General features: G+C 43.9%; 1 protein-coding gene and 1 long non-coding RNA gene across 5 annotated transcripts in view; one reads left to right on the forward strand and one right to left on the reverse strand.

The window, feature by feature from the left end:
* Positions 1-15,266, reverse strand: part of DCAF1 (DDB1 and CUL4 associated factor 1) — a 41,518-nt gene extending 26,252 nt beyond the window's left edge. The window contains exons 1-8 of one of the 4 annotated variants that reach the window (XR_014000457.1): positions 15,118-15,211; positions 9,716-9,833; positions 8,622-8,698; positions 6,247-6,320; positions 3,965-4,078; positions 2,397-2,534; positions 896-1,408; positions 487-588 (exon numbers count right to left, since the gene is read on the reverse strand). Coding sequence is in view for 3 of the 4 variants with exons in the window: in XM_081160836.1 (XP_081016962.1) it covers positions 487-588; positions 896-1,408; positions 2,397-2,534; positions 3,965-4,078; positions 6,247-6,320; positions 8,622-8,698; positions 9,716-9,825 (1,128 nt within the window). In the remaining variant the exon portion in view is untranslated. Of the gene's footprint in view, positions 1-486; positions 589-895; positions 1,409-2,396; positions 2,535-3,964; positions 4,079-6,246; positions 6,321-8,621; positions 8,699-9,715; positions 9,834-15,117 lie in introns of all 4 variants that reach the window. The other 3 variants (XM_081160836.1, XM_081160837.1, XM_081160838.1) reach the window with 3 other exon arrangements.
* LOC308568202 lies at positions 14,593-18,289 on the forward strand. The gene is made up of 3 exons (XR_014000459.1): positions 14,593-14,813; positions 15,864-15,973; positions 17,991-18,289. It is a non-coding gene; the product is annotated as an uncharacterized lncRNA (long non-coding RNA).
* The last annotated feature ends 1,663 nt before the right edge of the window (positions 18,290-19,952 follow it).

Genomic DNA, 19,952 nt, shown 5'->3' on the forward strand with positions numbered 1-19,952 from the left:
ATTTAGATTACCTTAAATGGCACAGACAGGTATAGACTGTGGGCTAGACTTAACCTGCCCCCCACATTCAGCCCCTAGATCATTGCCTTCACTGAATTTGGGTCTGCACTACTTCTTTACTAGTTTTCTGGTTTATATTTTGTTCACCCTAGATGATCTATCAATCAATACATACATAGTTAAGAATTCAGAAAAAATGTTACTGGCTGCCCGAGGGAATATATGAAAGGTGGCGTGAAATAAGGTACTATACACACAGTTTTCTATGCCTATTCAGCAACGGCAGCAGGCGGTTCCTAGGTCTAGATCCAATTTTACCTTCACATTCAACCCTCTAGACTGACCCAAATTTCTGTGGAGGCGCTCGGTAAGCCTCATCAATTGTGTCCAAACACTAATTTCCCAACTGTTCCTATTTTGAGCAACATGCTAGGCACATCCATGTTGATAAAATGTTCAGTCACCAGGTATTTTTAAGAACATTACCTTGAGTGCCTCAAACGTAAGTAGGACGTCATTAGTCTGTTTCAGGTCAATGTAGAACATCATCAACTCCCGTGATCCAAGTTGCATGAATATGGGAAGTAACTGAAATGAAGACCAAAACCAAGTCTTAATGTTTCACTTTATTTTCACCTATTTCCTATTCCACTGTGAAGACAGAAGGTTAACGGAATAAGGTACCTCTTCCCCACCTCCTTTACAGAGATAAACATACCAACACACTGATCGAACAGGCCTTCTCAGAAGTGACCTGCACAAGAGTTTGCCAGTTTGGGGCAAAGACTTTTTTGTATTAGAGTAAAACCACATCAATGTAGAAAATGCTACCATAAACTATCACAGAAATAAACAGTAATTCCAAAGTGTAAAGTACTCTTTCCAACAAGCTTACCTCCTGATACTCTCCTAGGGGTGTCAAATACTGCAGAATAAGTCGCTGTTCAATAGCAGGGGTCATGGGGTAAAGTGTGTAATTGGTGCCGATCACCCAGGGGGACATTTCTGACCAGCTGCTATTAGACAGCTCAACAAACGTGCGATCTGGTTCTGATGACGAGAAACCCAGCTTCTGTTTGGCCTTCCTAAAGTTCTCTCTGTCACCCTGTTTCGCCGACTTGCTTTTCCTCAATCCTCCTTCCTCAGGTTTTGTTGCTGAGTTCATCCTGCTACTGGTCTTGTGGCCTGAGTCAAGGTGGAAGGAGATTTCCATGTCTCTAGAGGCTTCCTCTGGCTCGCCATCCACTACATCCACAGCCACATCGCCATAGTCCATGTCCACAGCTTCCTCATCCAGAGGCAGCAGGGGCTCAGAGGAGAGCTTCCGTGGGCTGGGACGCTTGCTTTCCTGCCGCAAAGCCACTTCCTGAAGCTGTAGCTCCCGCAGTCTTCGAAGCACTATTGCTACCTATCAACAGATATTGGAATAAAAGGGGTTGTCTCTTCTGCATGTTAATTTAAATGATTCTAAAAAATAATTTTTATTCCCATTTACAGAGAACTAGACATTCATGCAGGTATTCCAACGTCTGGTAACAGTAAAGATTTAATAAATATCTTGACCTGATTCTTATAGCTTGATGAAATAAACAACAGCTAAAAGTCTCATTCCCCCTAAAATTTCCCAGAGAACCCAAACCAGAAGACCTGCACATAAAACACATCACTCACAACTGACCTCTCAGGATCAAGACGAATGGGACGGACGATTACACCTAAAGAGGCAGACACTAGATACAGAGCATTCACAACTTTTTAAGTGTCTTTGAAAATTAAATGTGGTTCCTTAAACTTCTATCTGTTTAAGTTATAATCTGTTAGACATTGTCATCTACATTATACATAATTACATAATCTGTTTTTCAAGTTCACCATTCACTTTTTACTTTTTCTTTTAAGTATTTATTTTTGGAGCCAATCCTAAAATGTGGTATTGTGCTAAGTTTTAAAAAGAGAGAGGAATGATATCGCCAATTCAGTTTGAACTGCATTAAAAAAGAAATGATGGGTGAATATGTAATAAAATAAGTAAAGTAAAATGTTCACAATTTAAATGGTGCATATACAGCTATTCACTGTAAAATTATTTCAATCTTTCCATTTTGTCCTATGTTTTAAAATTTCCATAATCCACTGTTAGGGAGGAAAGGAAATGGCACTATTCTTTATTTGGTATAAACTATCATGATGCCTGACAAGATGAAAAGCAGCATTTCAAGTTAAAAAAAAAAGTAAAATCAAAACTCTTATAAAAAGTAATCTTGAAATGTTGGAATTACAAGTACACTCCAGGATACGGTAATAAATAAGATCTACCTACTCAAGGTCAAGCAGCAAGAAAAACTTGTGATTATCCTCCCATCTCCTATGAAAACTCATTTCAACATGGTCCTCACCAGCTGTGAATTTTCATCCCTGTAGTTGGCAGCAATGTCTTGATTTTCCATGGCCCCTCCCAAAAGGCCAGTAGAATATGTCCTCAACGGCTGATCAGCTTCTCGGGCCCATTTGAAAAGATTTTCAACAATTCCTTCCTATAGTAAAGGAAATAAAATAGTACAATTCAGAAAAAAAAACCTATTTTCATAATTAAAGATATAAGCAAAGATTTCAGTCTTATGGAAAAAACTGAATATTTTAATGTTAGTTATAAAATTTAAAAATGCAAATAAACTGTCTAATAGTAGATGGTTTGGTTAAATATCTGTGCATCTGTGAAATACTATCCTATTTAGTCATTAAAACTCAAGCTAAAAATCAACAGCCACATAATACAGTTCTACTTCAGATGTTAAGCCCAGAAAGGTTCCATGACCAAGTGGGGAGCACTAAAAATTCTAAGTCCCTCTTTGAAGTTCACAATGCACACTTAACATTACTAATGCTGAGAAGTCCTCCATCAAAGAAGTATTCAATTCCATATAGACCAAACTTATTTTAATTAGTATTTTATTATGAATTATAATACATACAAACATTTATAGTCCAGCCAAAAAAAACCTAAAAATCACCCATGATCTACCACCCAGCCTACAAAACAAACTTCCCATGTGTCCCTCCCTGTCCCACCTACCTCCTCCCTCCACAAAGGTACCGAGATTCCTAAGATTTAACAATTTTCTTGTTAAACTTTTGTTAAGTGTTATATGCTTTGAACTATATAAATTGTATAGCACTGTATATATTTTTATGAAACTTAGATTATTTTACTCAACACTACTTTCACATTCATCTATATTGTTATATGTAACTGTCACACTTAAATAACAACATATGACAAATAATTTACTTAAGCCTCACACCAACCCTATATGAGTGGGTAACTACTATATTTGCAGAAGACGAAACGAATCACAATGAGGTTTAAGTAACATCAAGTCACAAAACTGGTAAGTGGCAGGGCTGGGGTCTGGTCCCAGGCAGTGTGCCTCCCCACCTCCATATTTTGCTGCTACTTTGTAGCCTTAACTAACTATAACTATTTTTGTGCAAGCATGCCCCTTGTTTCTTTGAAAAGACCCATAAAATTGACAAACCTTTCGCTAGATTGCCCAAGAAAAAAAGAGACCAGACTCAAACTATTGGAGTCAAAAATGAAAGATCAGACAGTACTACCAATATTACAGAAATAAAACGAATATGAGAATACTATGAACTCATATTAAAGTATTTTGACAAGGATATAGGTATTTTTTGGTCTCTTGCAGTGGTAGCTAATTGAAGATTTAATATACAGTACTGCAAATTATAGTATTAATTACAATTTTATTCCCTAAGATATTTTATGTGGCATCCAAGCAGCAAGTACCCATTAAAATAGTTTTTAAATTTTTCTTACTGTCTTGATTTCTTCCATTTAACATACATTATGAGAAAAAACTGTAACAATTATTGTAACAAAGACAAATCAACATATCACCACTCAATTAAAATTAAAATGATGACTTTTCATTTCAGTAAGTACCTTTTCCTGAAAAACAACAGCAGTTTCCAGCCCTGGCATGATGTCCAGTAGAAGTCTGCAGGCGGCAGTGTTTAAAGGGGGCTCTCGGCTCGTCATCACATATGCGTTCACCAGCTGTAAAGAAAAGAAGGAATATATTTTTTCAACCCTCACCCAAGGATATGTTTATTGTTTTAGAGAGAGGAAGGGGGGAGAGAGAAGAGAGACATCAATGTGAGAGAGAAACGTCGCTGACTGGGGATAGAACCACAGCCTTTTGGTGTATAGCAGGACACTCCAACCAACCGAGCCACCAGTCCAGGGAAAGAAGGAATACCTTTTGTCTAAAATTCAACGCAGTCAAATAATCAAGTCTAATAAATCCTTAATATATTCTCATCGCTTGCCTAAGAGGTTTTAAAGAAGACTGTACCTGTACCTAACAATTACTAATTAAACCTTCATTATAGTTATGATCCTGCAAAGTGATGGCAACATCATATGTAGCTTTAAAGTCAAATCCCCAAAAACACTCTTAAATTATCACAAAGAAATCACCCCCACATGTTCATATACACTTTTTTTTCAGAAAGATAAAGCAGGGAAAGATAAGCCCCCCCCTCCAGATTCTTGACTGTGGTTATGAGAAAACTGAATTTTATATTTTTGTATATGTAATATATAAGTGAATGCATTAATAAAACTTTCCTTTGGATACTCAAGTACTTACTGAATCTCTACTATGAAGTGGCATTATGTTGTGTGCTGGGTATACAACAGTAAATGAGACACAATCCCACCATCAAAGGGTTCATAATCCAACAAAGGTGACAGTTGGAAAAACAAGTATCATGAATATAGGGTGCTACAGAAGCATGTAGGAGGCCACACAACGCCCGCAGAGGAATCACAGAAGGCTTTAGAGAGGAAAGGATTCCAAGCCAGAACAGAAAGGGCACGTAGAAGTAGCTAAGCAGGAGTGGGGAGGAGAGGAGAGCTAAAGGGCAAGAACTGAAAACAGAGAAAAGGCCAGAGACAGGTCAGTTATCAAACTAAGAAATTCAACATTTATCTTGAGAGCAACAGGAAACCACTCATGGACTTTAAGCAAGAGGGTGCCATGATAACTTCTGCATTTTAGACAGATTTCTAGACTGTAAACTGAAGAATGGGTTGGATGACAACCACCAAGAGAAACCAGTTAAGAGGCGATTGAAGTAACAAGCGGGAGATGGCAGCAGCTAACCTAGGTCTGGCAACAAGAGCAGAAAGAAGTTGGAGAGATCTGTGAAGGTTCGGCCGGGGGGGGGGGTGGGAGGTAACAGCACTGAATCAGGATTTGGAGGAATAAAGGGTAACTCCTAACTGGCTAGATAAGGACACCATTACTGGGCTAGAGATGAAAGAAACAGCTTGTGGAGCAAACAAATAGACCCATGGAATTCCAGGTGCCCGTGGGGGATGTCCAGGTGGGAACATCTGGAACGCAGCTGGAAGTGACCTGAAGCTGAGAAGACACGCTGGTAACAAGGAAGTAAGTCAAGAAGTAAATACAATACAGGTAATAACAGTAGCTAATGTTTACTGAGCCATCATGAACCAGGTTCTGTGCCAAGCACTTTTCATTCAAGGATTACAAAAATGTTCTAAGGTAAGAACTATCATCCCCTATCTTACAGATTAGGAAAACAAAGCTTGGAGAGAAGCTTAAAGATCAGTGAATGGTGGAGCTGCATTTAAACTCAACATGGATCCCCACACCCGCCAAAGCCCATGTTCTCAAGCATCATGCCATTTTGCCTCCAAAAACAGCCACAATTTACTGAACAATTACTATGTTTAGGAGCTGCAAGTGAGAGGTGTGTTCCCCCACCCCATTTCTCCTCAACAGCCCTGAGTAAGAAGGCACTTTTCTCTCCCTTCACATTCCCAATGCACACACCGCAATATCCATGCAGAGTCGTGCCACATACATCACTCCTACTTTCTACTTAGGGACCCAAGAGGGCTCCCAGATTCCCAAACTCAAAATCATCTTGCCCAAAGACAAGCACAGATGCCTTGAAGCCCTCACCAATATTCAACTGAACGAAGTACACACCTTGAGAAAATACCTTGGACTCTGATAATAAGTCCATGATTACTCTTATTTCACTGAACCAATACCAAATTAAAAAAACGTACCCACTCTATTCCCAACTTTGTCAAGACCTCAGGAGAAAGCTAACTATTTCCAAAAAAAAATAATAATAAGGCACAGTGTCTGCTAATGATAACCTGGAGAAAAGTAAAAAGCAACCTACTGCATTCATGAAATCATCATTCTTGAAGAGTATTCTCAGCAGATGGCCCAGCATACACTCCGGATCAGCGCGACCTACCAGAAGAGGAGGAACAAAGGAATAAGTGAGGCATACCAGTCAAGCAACTTAGACCTCTGTAAAGGCATCCAGGTTGTTATAAGTACTATTAAAATACCATCAAAAAGAAATAGGAACAGCCGGCCGGTGTGGCTCAGTGGCTGAGCATCATCCCACGCACCAGGAGGTCGAGGTTCGATTCCCAATCGGGGCACAAGCCTGGCCTGAGGGCTTGATCCCCAGTAGGGAGGTGTGCAGGAGGCAGCCGATGGATGTTCTCTCTCTCTCTCTCTCCCTTCCTCTCTCTGAAATCAATTAAAACGTATTTTTTTAAAAAGAGAAAGAAAGAAAAAGTTCTTTCATAAATTAGATTTTGTAAGAAACATTCTTTAAAAGTGACAATATAAAAACTCACCTTCCCATCTCCCAGGATATTGCCTACATAGCAATGCTAAATTAAATAAATGAGCACATAGACCCAGGCCAGCATCATTAAATGTATACAAGGTCTACAAATGTATACAAAATGTATACAAAAGAATCAGAAAGGAGCCTAAAACAAAGAAAATCCCTGACTTCCCAGCCACAGAAAGGTAGGAAACACAACTTCTTTTGAAGGGTGGCCTGGAAAAGACAGGCTCCAAGTCCAATCTCCATTTTAACTACAATGCCAACAGCAGCCTGTGATGACATCCCAGGCTGGGGGTGGGGGTGGGAATCACTCACTAAGCAATAGTCAATCATCAACTCTAAAGATACAGTAACCTTGGCCTTGATTTCTGAGCTCCTGGGGAAAGAAAGGAGACCAGGGACCTATTCAACACACAGCCTAAAGGTAAAAGCATCAGTTACTGGTTGGGAGAATTATTGGTTTGTTTTTAACACAGATACCATCTATTTTATTTAACTTTCATTTCAAAACACTGGAGTGGAAAACCTTGTCAAAGGATGAAGAAAAGACGTGAGCTGCTGCTCTGAGGTTTTTCCCAGGCTGCAGTTAGTATCCCACAGTAATTCACAGAAAGGAAAATTAGAGATAGTACCATAAGAACAAACGAGGACCTCAAATTTGCCAACTTCCTATGTTTAGAAATGATAAAACTAAGACCCTTATATTTATTAATAGAAACTATGCCTAATGACAAATATTTGTTAATGTAGAGGTACGGAGGAAAAAAACTCATTCAATTTCTGCTGAAAAAAGGGCACACCTTTCTGTCTCTCTACCTCGTTACCATTTCAACCTTTCTAAGGTAGTATCACTAAGTATGATTATCTCTCTTTTCGTGCTTTTCATAATGTCATACATTAACTAAAATTCTTATTTAACATTCACTTTCATACTTCTTCATGCTCCAATTGCCTTACTGAAAATGTGGGTTAAATAGGTAAATAGTCCTCTGAAGTCACAAGTGGGAATGTCTAGGACAAGGTAGCAGGTAACATCACATAAACGACTGGACACTCAATCTGAAATGCCTGACACTTCAGAACAAATGTCTAAGAAATATAAATAAACCCTGGAACATTCAAGTGCATACACAACGTTCTTATTTTTATAACTCCCACTCATTCTCACTATCTCTCCATATCCAAAATCTCTCACAAAGGATCGCTCTGGCTTCTGAGAGATGAAGTTTACATGCAGTGTGGGCCCATACATGATTTAAGCTTTGCCCACTGGTAATCTACCTTAGAACATAAAATGGCAGTCTCCAGTCCCATATAGTACTGTATATAGCAAATTCCATGCCAAAGCAGGCAGGGTTGTCAAGACTCTAATTAAATCAACCCAAAATAAAACCAAATTAACATGAGAGGGCATATTTTAGCTGTCAAGACACTAAAACAGACATCAAGAAGCCTGTTTATCATTCAAGGCTCCAAGTACCAACTTCATTAAGAAAAGCAAGACACTGAATGCACTGTCAACTACATTTCCCCATCAGTACAAAAAAAGTTATTGTTAGAAAGATAAAGACAGAGAGGATAACACCTTTTGGTTTAAAAGTCAGAAAGAGACAATTTTTCTCTTTTTAAGTCTTTGTAATCATGACAAATGAGTCAATAAGTCATACCTATATAACTTAGTTCCTTTAAGTTAATTATGTCCTATCTGATCTGTAAATATTATAAATTATTTCCGTTTTTCCAGAACTTTATTTTTCCTCACTGCTCCCACTTGAACAATATTTTAACAAATATTAGGTCTTAAAACTTAGCATGAAATATGCTATTTCAATCGAAAAATATTTTCTATTGAGCAATTTTCTTTTGTAAGAAAATTAGAGCCAGGCTTAAGAGAACACCAGTCTCACCAGGATGTCGATCATCAAATGGGTCTGGATCCCCCTTACGATATTCTTCAGTTTCTTTTTCAATCAATTCAGACATCCTATCACAAAGGGAAGACAGGGTCAACTCTAGACAAGCATATACAACATATACCACAACCTATAGTCATTCAACAAAGTGTAAAATAAAAGCAAAAAGTTAGAAAAGGTGTTTTCCTGATGAACAGATATCTAAACAACCATCTCATAAAAGAATTTCTATTCCCAAAAATCATTCTTCTCTCCCCTTTCCCATCTCAAAAAATAGCACTACCATCCCCTCAGAAGCCAAAAAGCAAGGAGTCACCATTAAAACCCTTTTTCTTCTCATCACCCACAACAATTCCTGTTAGCTCTACCTTCAAAATATCTCTTGACTTCAATCATTTCTCCAAATCCCGACCATTCCTATCCTTGTCCAGACCACCATACTGCCTGGACTACTTGCAATAGCCTTTTCACTGGTCTCCTTGCTTTAACTTCCATGCTTAACTCAACAATTCACTCTCCAATTTTCAATGATTTACCACAATAACTGAATTGAACCCAAGTACTACTATGGCTTACAATAATCTAGATTCTGTCTGCACCTCTTACCACCTCTACCCCTCTACCCTGCTTTCACTAAGCTTCAGTATCATGGCCTTCTCTGCTCTTCAAAGGGCCTAAGAGGAAAGATAAGGAATTTTAAAAGTTTCAAGAAGTAAGGAGATAAAGACTAGTTCTAAAAGGGGAAAAAATAGATTTAAAATTCACGGTAAAGGTGAACTGTTCCCATACTATTCTCAAGTTTTCCTTCTTTCAAAAGTAATCTTTTAAAAAACGTGATTGCTGCCTTAGCTGGCGTGGCTCAGTGGTTGAGCACTGACCTATGATCCAGGAGATCACGGTTCGATTCCTGGTCAGGGAACATGCCCGGGTTGTGGGCTTGACCCACAGTAGGGGGCATGCAAGAGGCAGCCAATCAATGACTCTCATCATTGATGTCTCTCTCTCTCCCCCCTCCCCCCCCCTTTCCTCTCTCTGGAATCAACAAAGACATATTTAAAAAAACACACAAAACAGGTAATTGTTCATACCTGGTAAGAATAGGTACCATGTCCTGCCCACTGCCATGTTCCTTTTCCCACTGCTCCAGCAGGGTAGTGAGCTCAGCTTTGGAGTCCACATGTACTGCTACCGTAGTCATGGCTTGGCCTAAGGAAGCAAAAAATAATGGCAACAATAAAGACAAATAAACCTGACATACTCCCTACAAAAAGAAAAGTAAGGGGAAAGAAAAGAAATGAACAAGTACAGGAAATATTAAAAGCATGAAAAATTTAACCTCTGGACCCTTTAGAAATTTTTATTTGTGGTGTAGTGAGAAACCTGGGATTAGGGAGGCTGGATACTCACCAAGTCATGATGAACAAGTCCTGTTACCTCTCTCAACCTCAGTTTTCTCAACGTCAATTAGACAGGGAAATAAATTGAAATCATGATTCTTAAACTTTCTAGGATCAGGAAATCCCTTTGAGAATCAGACAAAAGTTATGGTCCCTTTCACCCCTCAAAAGTGCACATACCTACATACCACACATAGAATCATCCCAGATCCAGAGAGCTGAGCTCCAGAACTTTGAGGCTACATTTTTTAAAACACAAAATGTAGCAAACACAACTCCCCAAAATGTTTTGTTCTTTTATAAGTCTTTGGGGAAAAGTTCTATGAAAGATAAACACCACTTTCCAGTTTTAAGTCTTAAAACAGTGGATATCATTATCAACATGAAAGTTGGGAAGGAGCATTACAAGCCTATTTGTCCTTCAGGTTTCCTAACCTCTCTTACAAGCAATTTCCTGGAAGGAGGAGAAGCTGCTGGGTTGAGTGGTCAGCCCGGGGGGTATACAAGGACAAGGCGCTGAGACAGGCTTTGAAGAAGCCACATGAAACATACCCACACTTGGAGAGAGGTCTATAAAGGGTTCCAAAAGGGAATGAGACCCAAGTGTTCTGATGGTTTATAGATCAACTTATTTGCCTAAGTAGCTTTAGGATCAAAATGTCAGATCCTGCCATGCAAAATGTGTTATTTTCACTGAAATAGCAACAAAATCTTTTATAAAAAGTTTCACACCAGAAAGATTACTAGCTGATTTAGGATTACTGTTAGCTCTTCTAAAAACATCTACCATAAGACCAAAAGAAGTATGTGAAAGTACCTAAAATGTAAACATTTACACTTTAATAAAGTAGCAGCAATTCTAGCGGTAGTGATTCATGTCACCTGGGTTAAACTCCAAAGGAGAACGAGTATTTCCAAAAACAAAAAGATTAAAATTAAAAGTTACAAAAGGAAATGTTGCAGGTATGACCAACAAATATGGACTTCTGACCTTAAGAAAACCCAAGCTGTATTTTTTTTCTACTGAGGGAGGAGGGGAGGGAAAAGGGGAGGAGCTTCTAGGGAGGCGGAAGGGGGGGCCCTCCGCCTTCCTCCGCTGGCTGCCGGGGAGGAGAGGGTGGACGGGTAGGGGGATAGAGAGGGAGGGGAAGCGTGTCTGAGAATCACAGAATGGGTGGAGCGGGGGTGAAAAACGGAGGTGTGCTAAGACTCCATTCACCCCAGATCTCTGAGTTTCCCTGTGGTTTCTAGCCACACCCACAGGCCCACCCTGCCCTTATTCCAGGATGTATTTTTAACAGGGACTACTAACTATATATGCATTTTTAAAAATAAGTTTCTTACTATGAATAACTTTATATTTACAAAAAAGTTACAAAGATAGTAGAATTCCTATATACCCCTCACCCAGTTCAGTTTTCTCTAATATTACCATCCTATCTTATAGAGGTACAGTGTCAAAATTAAGTAACCCAAATTGGTACATTGTTACTAACTCCAGACTTGATTCATATTTCACCAGTTTTTCCATTCATGTCCCCTTTCTGTTCTAAGACCTCATCCAGAACACTACATTACACTTAGTTGTGTTTCCCTAGTGTCCTCTGGTCTGTGACAGTTTTTGAGACTTTCCTTGTTTTTCATGTCCTTGACAATCTTGAGAAGTACTAACCAAGGGGGTCGGGTGGAACAATAATTTAACCAAACATTTACAGAATTAACACCAATCCTCAAATTCTTCCAAAAAATAGAACAGGAGTCACCATTTTTTCCTAATTTACTCCACAAAGCCACCATTACCCTCATACCAAGCCAGATTATAAAACATCACAAGAAAACTACAGACCAATATACTCTATGAAAACAGCTTCAAAATCCTCAACAAAATACTAGCAAGCTGAATACAGCAGCATATAGAGGGGATTATATATCATGACCAAGTGGGATTTCTCCCCAAAATGCAAGGGTGCTTCAACACATGAAAATCAATTAATATAATACACATACGTTAACAGAATGAAGAAAAAAACAAAACATGATTATCTGATTGATACAAAAAGCATCTGACAAAATCCAAAACCCTTTTGTGATAAAAACAATAAACTGGGAACAGAGAACTTCTTCAGTATGGTAAAGGGCACCTTAAAAAAAAAAAAAAAGCCACAACACACAGCTAGCATTATACTCAATGCTAAAGAATAAAATCTTTCCCTCTAAAATCAGAAACAAGACAAGGATGCCCACTTTCATCACTTACATTAAACACTGTACTGGAGTTCTAGCCAAAGCAATTAATCAAGAAAAAGAAACAAAAGCCATCCAAGTTAGAAAGGAAAAAGTAAAATTATCTTTATTCACAAATGTTATAGTCCTATATATAGAAAATCCTAAAGAATCCACCAAAAAAACTATTAGAGTTAATAAAACAAATTAGCAAAGCACAGCTACAGGTTACATCAACACACAAAAATTAGTTGTATTGCTATACACTAGCAATGAACCATCCAAATATGAAATTAAGAAAATTTCATTTACAATAGCACCAAAAAGAGTAAAATATTAAGGAAAAACTTCTGCGTTCAAAACTTGCTACAAAGCTACAGTAATCAAGACTGTGGTATTGGAAAGACATGGATACCAAATAAACAGAATTGAGAGTTCATAAATAAAATCTCATTTTTATGGTCAATTGATTTTCTACAAGTGTGCCAAAAACATTAATAAGGAAAAAATCTGTTGAAATATTAGACCATTAGTAGAAAGACTACTGGTTCCTCAATAAATTGTGTTGAGACAACTGTGTATCACATGTAAAAGAAGAAGTTAGGTCCTTGCCTCACACCATATACAGAAATTAACTCAAAATGGATCAAAGAAAGACCTAAGTCTTACAAGTAAACAGAAGGAAAAATCATGACCTTGAAATTGGCAAGGGATTTTTACTTATAACACCAAAAGCATAAGCAACAAAAGAAAAAATAAATTGGACTTAAAAATGTAAAATTTTTGTTCATCAAACGATACCATCAAGAAAGTGAAAACACAACCCACAAAATGAAAAGGATATATGCAAGTCATATATTTGATAAGGATCTAATATCCAAAATATATAAAGAACTCCTACAACTCAACAACAAAAAACATTCTAAATTGGGCAAAGATCTTGAACAGAGATTTCTCCAAAGATATACAAATGGCCAACAAGCAAATGAAAAGATGCTCATTAGTCATTAGAGAAATGAAAATCAAAACCACAAGGAGAATGACTACACTCAAAAAATCAGAAGTAGGATGTCTCAGTGGCTAAGCATCGACCTATGAACCAGGAGATCACAGTTGGATTCCCAGTCGGGTTGTGGGCTCCATCCCAGCAGGGGGCGTGGAGGAGGCAGCCCATCAGTGACACTCTCCATTCCTCTCTCTGAAAGCAATAAAAACATTTAAAACGAAAAAAAGAAAAGACCCCATAAAGTAACAAACCTGAAACAAACGTTTGAAAGCATTCTCCCTTATTTAAAAACAAAACAAACTGAAAAAAAGGAAGAAAAAAATCCAAGTTTGGAGCTTCAAGTAAAATTTACCCAATAATCAGTATGAAATATGAAATCCTGTATAACGATTTTCTATTACTTGTCCATGACCATCTCCTTTACAAAAACAACATAAGAAAATTAGTAATAAACCAACTTCAATCACTTCAAGCTAAGCTAACATGTGGTTCATTCCACCAGATTCTGTTACATTTACCAACTATACAAAAGGTAGAACAGTAAAACACTGTTCAGTAACTACTCAAAGATTTTGAGCATAAAATTATTTCCTATATATTCCCCAAATTCTATTGGCTCCTTTCTTCTAATTTGTATTAAACTTACTGGGGTGACATTAATAAAATTATATAGGTTCAGGTGTACAATTCTATAATACAGCATCTGTATATGATATTGTGTTCACCACCCCAAGTCTCCCTTTTAGCTCGTTAACATTCAAATATACAAAGCCCGTATCTTGACAGCATCGAGCAGAAAAACACCAAATCGATTCCTACAGAGTCTAAACATACGAGCTTATATAAACCTTAAAGGTAAACTCCAGTAAACTTCTAAGAAAAGAAAATTACAGGACACACGGTCAATGAACGCTCTACATGAACAAAGCGTTCAGAACAGGAAGATGCTGCTAACATAAATTAATTAAAACATGCAGACTAATGAAACGGCTACCCTGAAAACAGCTTGAGGGGGAAAAAAAAAAACAACGTGGCGTGGACAGGGACCAGTCGTTTGGGAACCTCAAAAAGAACTCCCACTACAGAGGCTCCAAAACTGCTTCCACAACGCGAAGCCCGAGCGCTAACTCTGCAATAGGGGGAAGCCGTCTAGGAAAAGACGGAATTCAGCAACGCCGGCGACACCCCAGCTGAAAACGACTCCGACCCACGGGGACAGGTTCCGGGAAGCCCGGCCGCCACGCCGAGGTCCGGCCCCGCGCCGCGCGACCCTCCCCACGCGGCCCACCGCGCCCCGCCCCCGCACCTCGGGGTGGGAGGGGTGCCCGGAAGGCCCCGCCCCCTCGCCCGGGCCGGGAGCCCGGCGGGTGGTGGGGAGGCAGCTCCAGGCCGAGGGAGGGGAAAGCCCGCCCCGGCGACTGGCGCTAGAGGCGGAGACAGTGTGGGAAGGGGGCCGCCGTACGGCAGGGAAGATGGAGCCCCCCAGTCCGTACGGAACGGAGACGGGGAGGATCGGGAGGAAGAAGGTGACCAGGCGAACGAGAGGGGCCCCTCCCACAGGTAGGGCCGGGCACACCCCTTCCCCCCACTCCGGGCGGAAGAGTTACTCTCGGGAAGCGTCTTTCGCCGACCAGAGGGAGAGCGCGGAGGCCCCGCCCCCGAGCCAGGAATCTAGAGGAGGAAGAAGTCCTGTCAGGCCCGGGGCCCAGCCTCCCCGGCGGCCCGGCCCGCCCCCTCCCCGCCGGCGGCCCGGGCAGGTGCCGCCCCTCCCCCAGCCCGGCGCCCACTCTCCCGCCCGCCGGGCCACGCGCCCCAGCTCCGCGCGCCCCTCCCAGGGAGCTGTCTCCCTCCCCAACCCTCTCACCTTCCCGGGCGGCTCCGCCGCTCCCCCCTGACCCCGCCGGCGGCCCCAGTTCACACACACCGCCTCGGGTCCCGCACTCTCCCTCACTCTCACACAGCGCGACCGCGGATCGGGAGCGGCCCACATATTATGCGTCACTCGCGCGCTACGTGCTCCGTGCGCGCGCGCGCGCGCCGGCCGCCTGGGCGCGAGGGCCCGCCAGCGGGAGGCGGGAGGAGGTCGCCGGCTCGAGCGGAGCGGCCTCGGCGAGCTCCGCAGCCGCCTGGGAAATGAAGTTCCGCTTCTAGGGCCCGGGCCTCCGGGCTTAGTCGGCACATGCGCACTCGGCCCACGCGCGTTGGCTTCTGGGACTTGTAGTTTTCATGGGTAAGGTGAACCGGCCGGGCGCTTAGATCGGCGGCTTCCGAAGGCGGAAGCGAAAAGCGAGGGGCCGGCGTGGCCGCCGCCCGCTGGAGCCGCGCCCGCTGCCTCCCCGGCACCTTGCCGTGCCCCGCGGGACGGGGAGGGCTTTTGTTTCGTTCCCCACCGGCGCCATGGTGCTATTTCCCACGAGCACACCCGAGATCGCAGCGCCCATTAAACAGAAGGCTCTGTGCTCCTTTGTCTTTCTGTTCAGGATCTAGCCCGTGGAGTCAATAAATAGTCTAGGTATTCTACCCGAAGCAGAGACAAGGGGGAACAATCCAAAGGCCGTGAATTGAGGCAGGGCTGACCTCGGAGGGCATCTAATTTAGATCGTTTTGCAGCTGGACAAGCGAGGTTGAGAGTGAATGACTTGCCCAAGGTCACCCAACCGATCAGCAGAAGAAACAGAGCAACGGACTCACTCGGGGGTCCCTCTTTGGGGACATGAAAGGTAAATGTGACTTGGCAGATGAGCAGACCCTCTCCCTGACGAGATCCGACCCATCCTTTCTCTCTCTGAGGATCCTAAGCAAGTTTCTGTGCACTTCTGGGGGGGTCCTCAGAGCCTACACCGCCACTTGGGGAACCCCAGACACAGCCAGCCGGCCGCCAGGCTCAGGTCCCACAGCCAGTGGGGAGCTCGCTATGGCCTGAGCGCTGGGCTTCTTGGTCCCCTTCCCCTCTGGACCCCATTCTCCTCTTTCCAGAAAGGAGGCCTCCCTCCTTCCCTGAAGTGTGTAACTTGGAGCAGCTGCTCAGGCACAAAACTCTAGAATGTGGGGTGGCAGTGCCACAGACGTGTCACCTCCCCGCAGCCCCTTCACCTGCCGGGACACACAGCTCTCTTCCCTGTGCTTCCAGAACTTTGCCTATGTCAATAATGGCCTCTATCATTTCCTGCGACGTTACAGCAGGCTCAGCTCCAAGCCGAGCGTCCTACCAACGACTTTTCATATAACTTCACTACCACCCCACAGGGTAGAGACGGCTACGGGAACAGATGAGAAATCATGAGCGCCAGAGAGGGGGCCCGAGGCATGGGGCCCAGCTTCGTGGTCCAGAGCCTGGACTTGTCACTTTCCTATGCCTGTCCTCCAGCACTCCTTCCGCTGACTTTCTTGCCATGTCTCCCTGGGCCATAAACCCAAAATGCATAAGGATGGAGTGTTCAAGTCTTACATAGCCTTTCTCTGTCCATGCTTTAGCTAGTGTGGCCCTGACTTCCCCTCTGGCCCTCTTGGGAACACAGGGTCCAGCTCACCTGTTCCTGGCACAGCCTCAGCCTGCCACCAGATGGCACTGCTCCCTTTCAGAAACCCAGGTGGTGCCCTGGATCAGTGAGGGACTAAGGGGCTTTGGAGAAACCAGGGTCCAAGGGACTAGGGAAGCAGAGCAGTTCTGCAGAAACTGCCCCCTCCAGAATCTCTGCTCTGTAACGCAGCCCCTCGACCCCCAACAACACCCCCACAACACACACGGCCACACCCCTGCAGGCACTCCCAGACCCCCCACCCTGAGATGGGGAAAGCGCAACGCTCAGGTTTTCTGGGCTGCACAAACATTCCAAGCATGCTCACAAACACATTTCACAGGATGGGCATGCATGTCAGCTGCACACCTGAGTGTTGGCACAGCCAACATTCTCACATCTAAGTACACACAAGCACAAAGCCACCGAAAACCAGGCCCACACACCCAGCTTGGTCTGACATACCGCTCCTGAACCACTGGAAAGAGATTTCTTGACCTCTTTGGAAAAACATCTCTGGCCTCTGTCCCTCCATTCTGCCTGTGTACACCCCCCCCCCCCCCCACACACACACACACAACCCATGTGACAGAGAAAGGACAAGAGCAGTCCAGCCCTGGCCCCAGAACCAAGAGCTACAGACCTAGGTGTGCTCCACCTGCCGTCACCCCCAAGCAAGGCCATGCACTGGGGTAAGAGTACCCATCCCATGGGTGGGAAAGCCAATAGCACCAAGTCCTCTGGGCCTCAGGGGAGGCCCTCTCCCTGTCTTCACCCTTCCACCACCTTTTCCCTCCCATCATCTACTTCTAGGCTCACCTGAGCCAGGTACTCTCTCTAACCCATCCCCATCCTGGTGTCACCACAACCCCTGTGCCTCTTCCTGAAATTCCCTAGGGCTAGGAGGAGAGGTCAGCTGTCCCACATCTACTTCCAGTCTGCTATTGGCTGAACAGCTGCTGCAAGTGTCCAGGAGTCACAGGAGCCATCAAGGAGAAGCTTGGGATGGCCTGGCTCAGGGGACCTCAGCCTGGACAGAAAGGAAATTCCAATCATTCACTTAGTGCCCTCCCCCTGCCTGGGAGCCCCTACAGCGTCCTAGGAAAATAGAACACTAACCCCCATTGCCCAAGCAGCCACTCCCATATGACCACACCCTCCTCTACCACTCTTGTTTTGTTTTTGTGCTTTTGTTTTTTTTGCCACTCTTGTTTTACAGAGGGAGACATTGAGGCTCCACAAAGACAAGAGTTGAAGTGCACACCTGTCCAGGGACCATAGCAGCTGTAGTCTCCAGAAGGCAGTTCCCTATCTCCTGCTCCCATAGGCACAATCCTAGATGGGCCTGAGGCTCAGGTGGGAAATGAAGCAGCCACTCCTGGCCCCACCGCAGCTCCCACCTACCAGGGCCCAAGTCAGAGTGAGGAGCCCCCAGAAGAGCCCCATGCAATATTTAAGGCATACTTATATTTTTTAAAATTATTATTTATGTGAAATTAAAATGGAACTGGTCGTCTTATATTTTGTCTGGCAACCCCACCTCAAAACTGCTGCTCAGCCACAGGCCCCAAGGACTCCCCCTCCTGCAGCCCCCAGGGCCTCGTTTAAATCATCTGAAAAAGAGTTAGAAGCGGATCAGAACAGCTGCCTCCCAATGGGTCTCATTAAAGATTAGACAGTCCGAACGCCCGGGGTTGCGGGCTCAATCCCCAGTAGGGGGTGTGCAGGAGGCAACCGATCAATGACTCTCTCTTATCATTGATGTTTCTCTCTCCCTCTCTCCCTTCCTCTCTCTGAAATCAATAAAAACATATCTTTTTTAAAAGATATAAAAAAAATATATTAGGCCAAGCAGTCAAGGCTTCCTTATCTAAAAGCTGATGATCTAGGAGCTATCAGGCTCAGCTCCTGCCCTCCTGCCCTTCTCTCTGTAACCCTATGCTGATGGTCAGGGACAAGAACATCGTTTTTTCTCTGTATTGGGAAGAGTTTGCAGGACACAGGTCAGCAGTGAGTCCAGCTTTGGAGGCAGATGGTTGTGCATCCTAATAGTGGCGCTTTCATTTATCAGCTGCGGGGCCTGGGCCTAACTCCTTCCTCTCTTGAGCTTCTGTTTCCCTGCCTGGAACATGGAAATAAGGACACATCCTTTCTAGCACTATTACGGGGATTTGATGCATGTAGCGTGCTTAGCTGGAGGCCTGGTGCACAGCAGTGCCAGCTAAGGGATGGCTCTTCCCGTTTTGACCATTCTGGGTCCGTGGCTGTCCCCGCCGAAGTTCCCCGGGACTGCCTCTCCCTGGGCTGGTTTCTCCTGGCCCCAGTACTGCCTGCTGGAAGAGCTCAGGCCTCCCTCATTTAAGTAAGTGAGCTCCTTACAGCAAAATCCCAGGGCAGGTTTCAGAAGCTCTGGGAACTAGTGGAGTTACTATTCTTGGGGGTCACCTATCCACTCTCTGTCCCAGCCCAGAACTGAAAACTGAGTGGGGCAGAAGGTAGGCTAAGAGGATCTGTTCCTAGGTTTGTTCATGCCTACAAGGGCTACCGCCAATCAGGAGAGAAGGCAGTCAAGGCCACGGAGCCCCTTGTACCCAAACCAGCCATCAACCTTGCCTCCTGCAGAAGCATCTGGAACTCTTGCCCAGAACACACTTCCTTCCCCGGGGTTCTCTGGCAGAATGGTGATGTCACAATCAAAGTAGAAGCCACAGGGAACGGCCGGTGGACCCTCACAGTGGACCTGCCCAGCGCAAAGAGGGGCTGGGCTGTAGCTCGAGGGCCAGACTGTGCCCTCCAGGTACCCCCAGCACCTGTCAGATCCCCCAGCCTGGCTGCCTGATATCATCACTGCTGACTCCTGGGGCCCTGCCAGTCCCAGAGGCTGCTCTCCAGGTAAGAGGTGGCCATGGGGATACAGATGCAGGGACAGGAAGGGGAAAGCACACCCAGCCTCTTTGGCCTCAGGTGTCTGGGATTGTAAATCATTCTGGGAAGAAACAACAGTGGAGTCGGCATTGGAGGGAGAAGTCCTTGGATTTGGAGCAATGCCTGTTTGTAGCCACAAGAACTTTTTACGGGGTTTGGGGACCTCTGGCCTGGCCCACTTGGGGATGATTATTCTGGGTCTTTGGCTGTCTCCACTGAAGTTGTCCAGGACTGCCTGGGCCCGGGCTGGTACTCT

The sequence above is a fragment of the Miniopterus schreibersii genome, assembly GCF_964146895.1.
Source record: "Miniopterus schreibersii genome assembly, chromosome: 15".
NCBI classification, from domain to species: domain Eukaryota; kingdom Metazoa; phylum Chordata; class Mammalia; order Chiroptera; family Miniopteridae; genus Miniopterus; species Miniopterus schreibersii.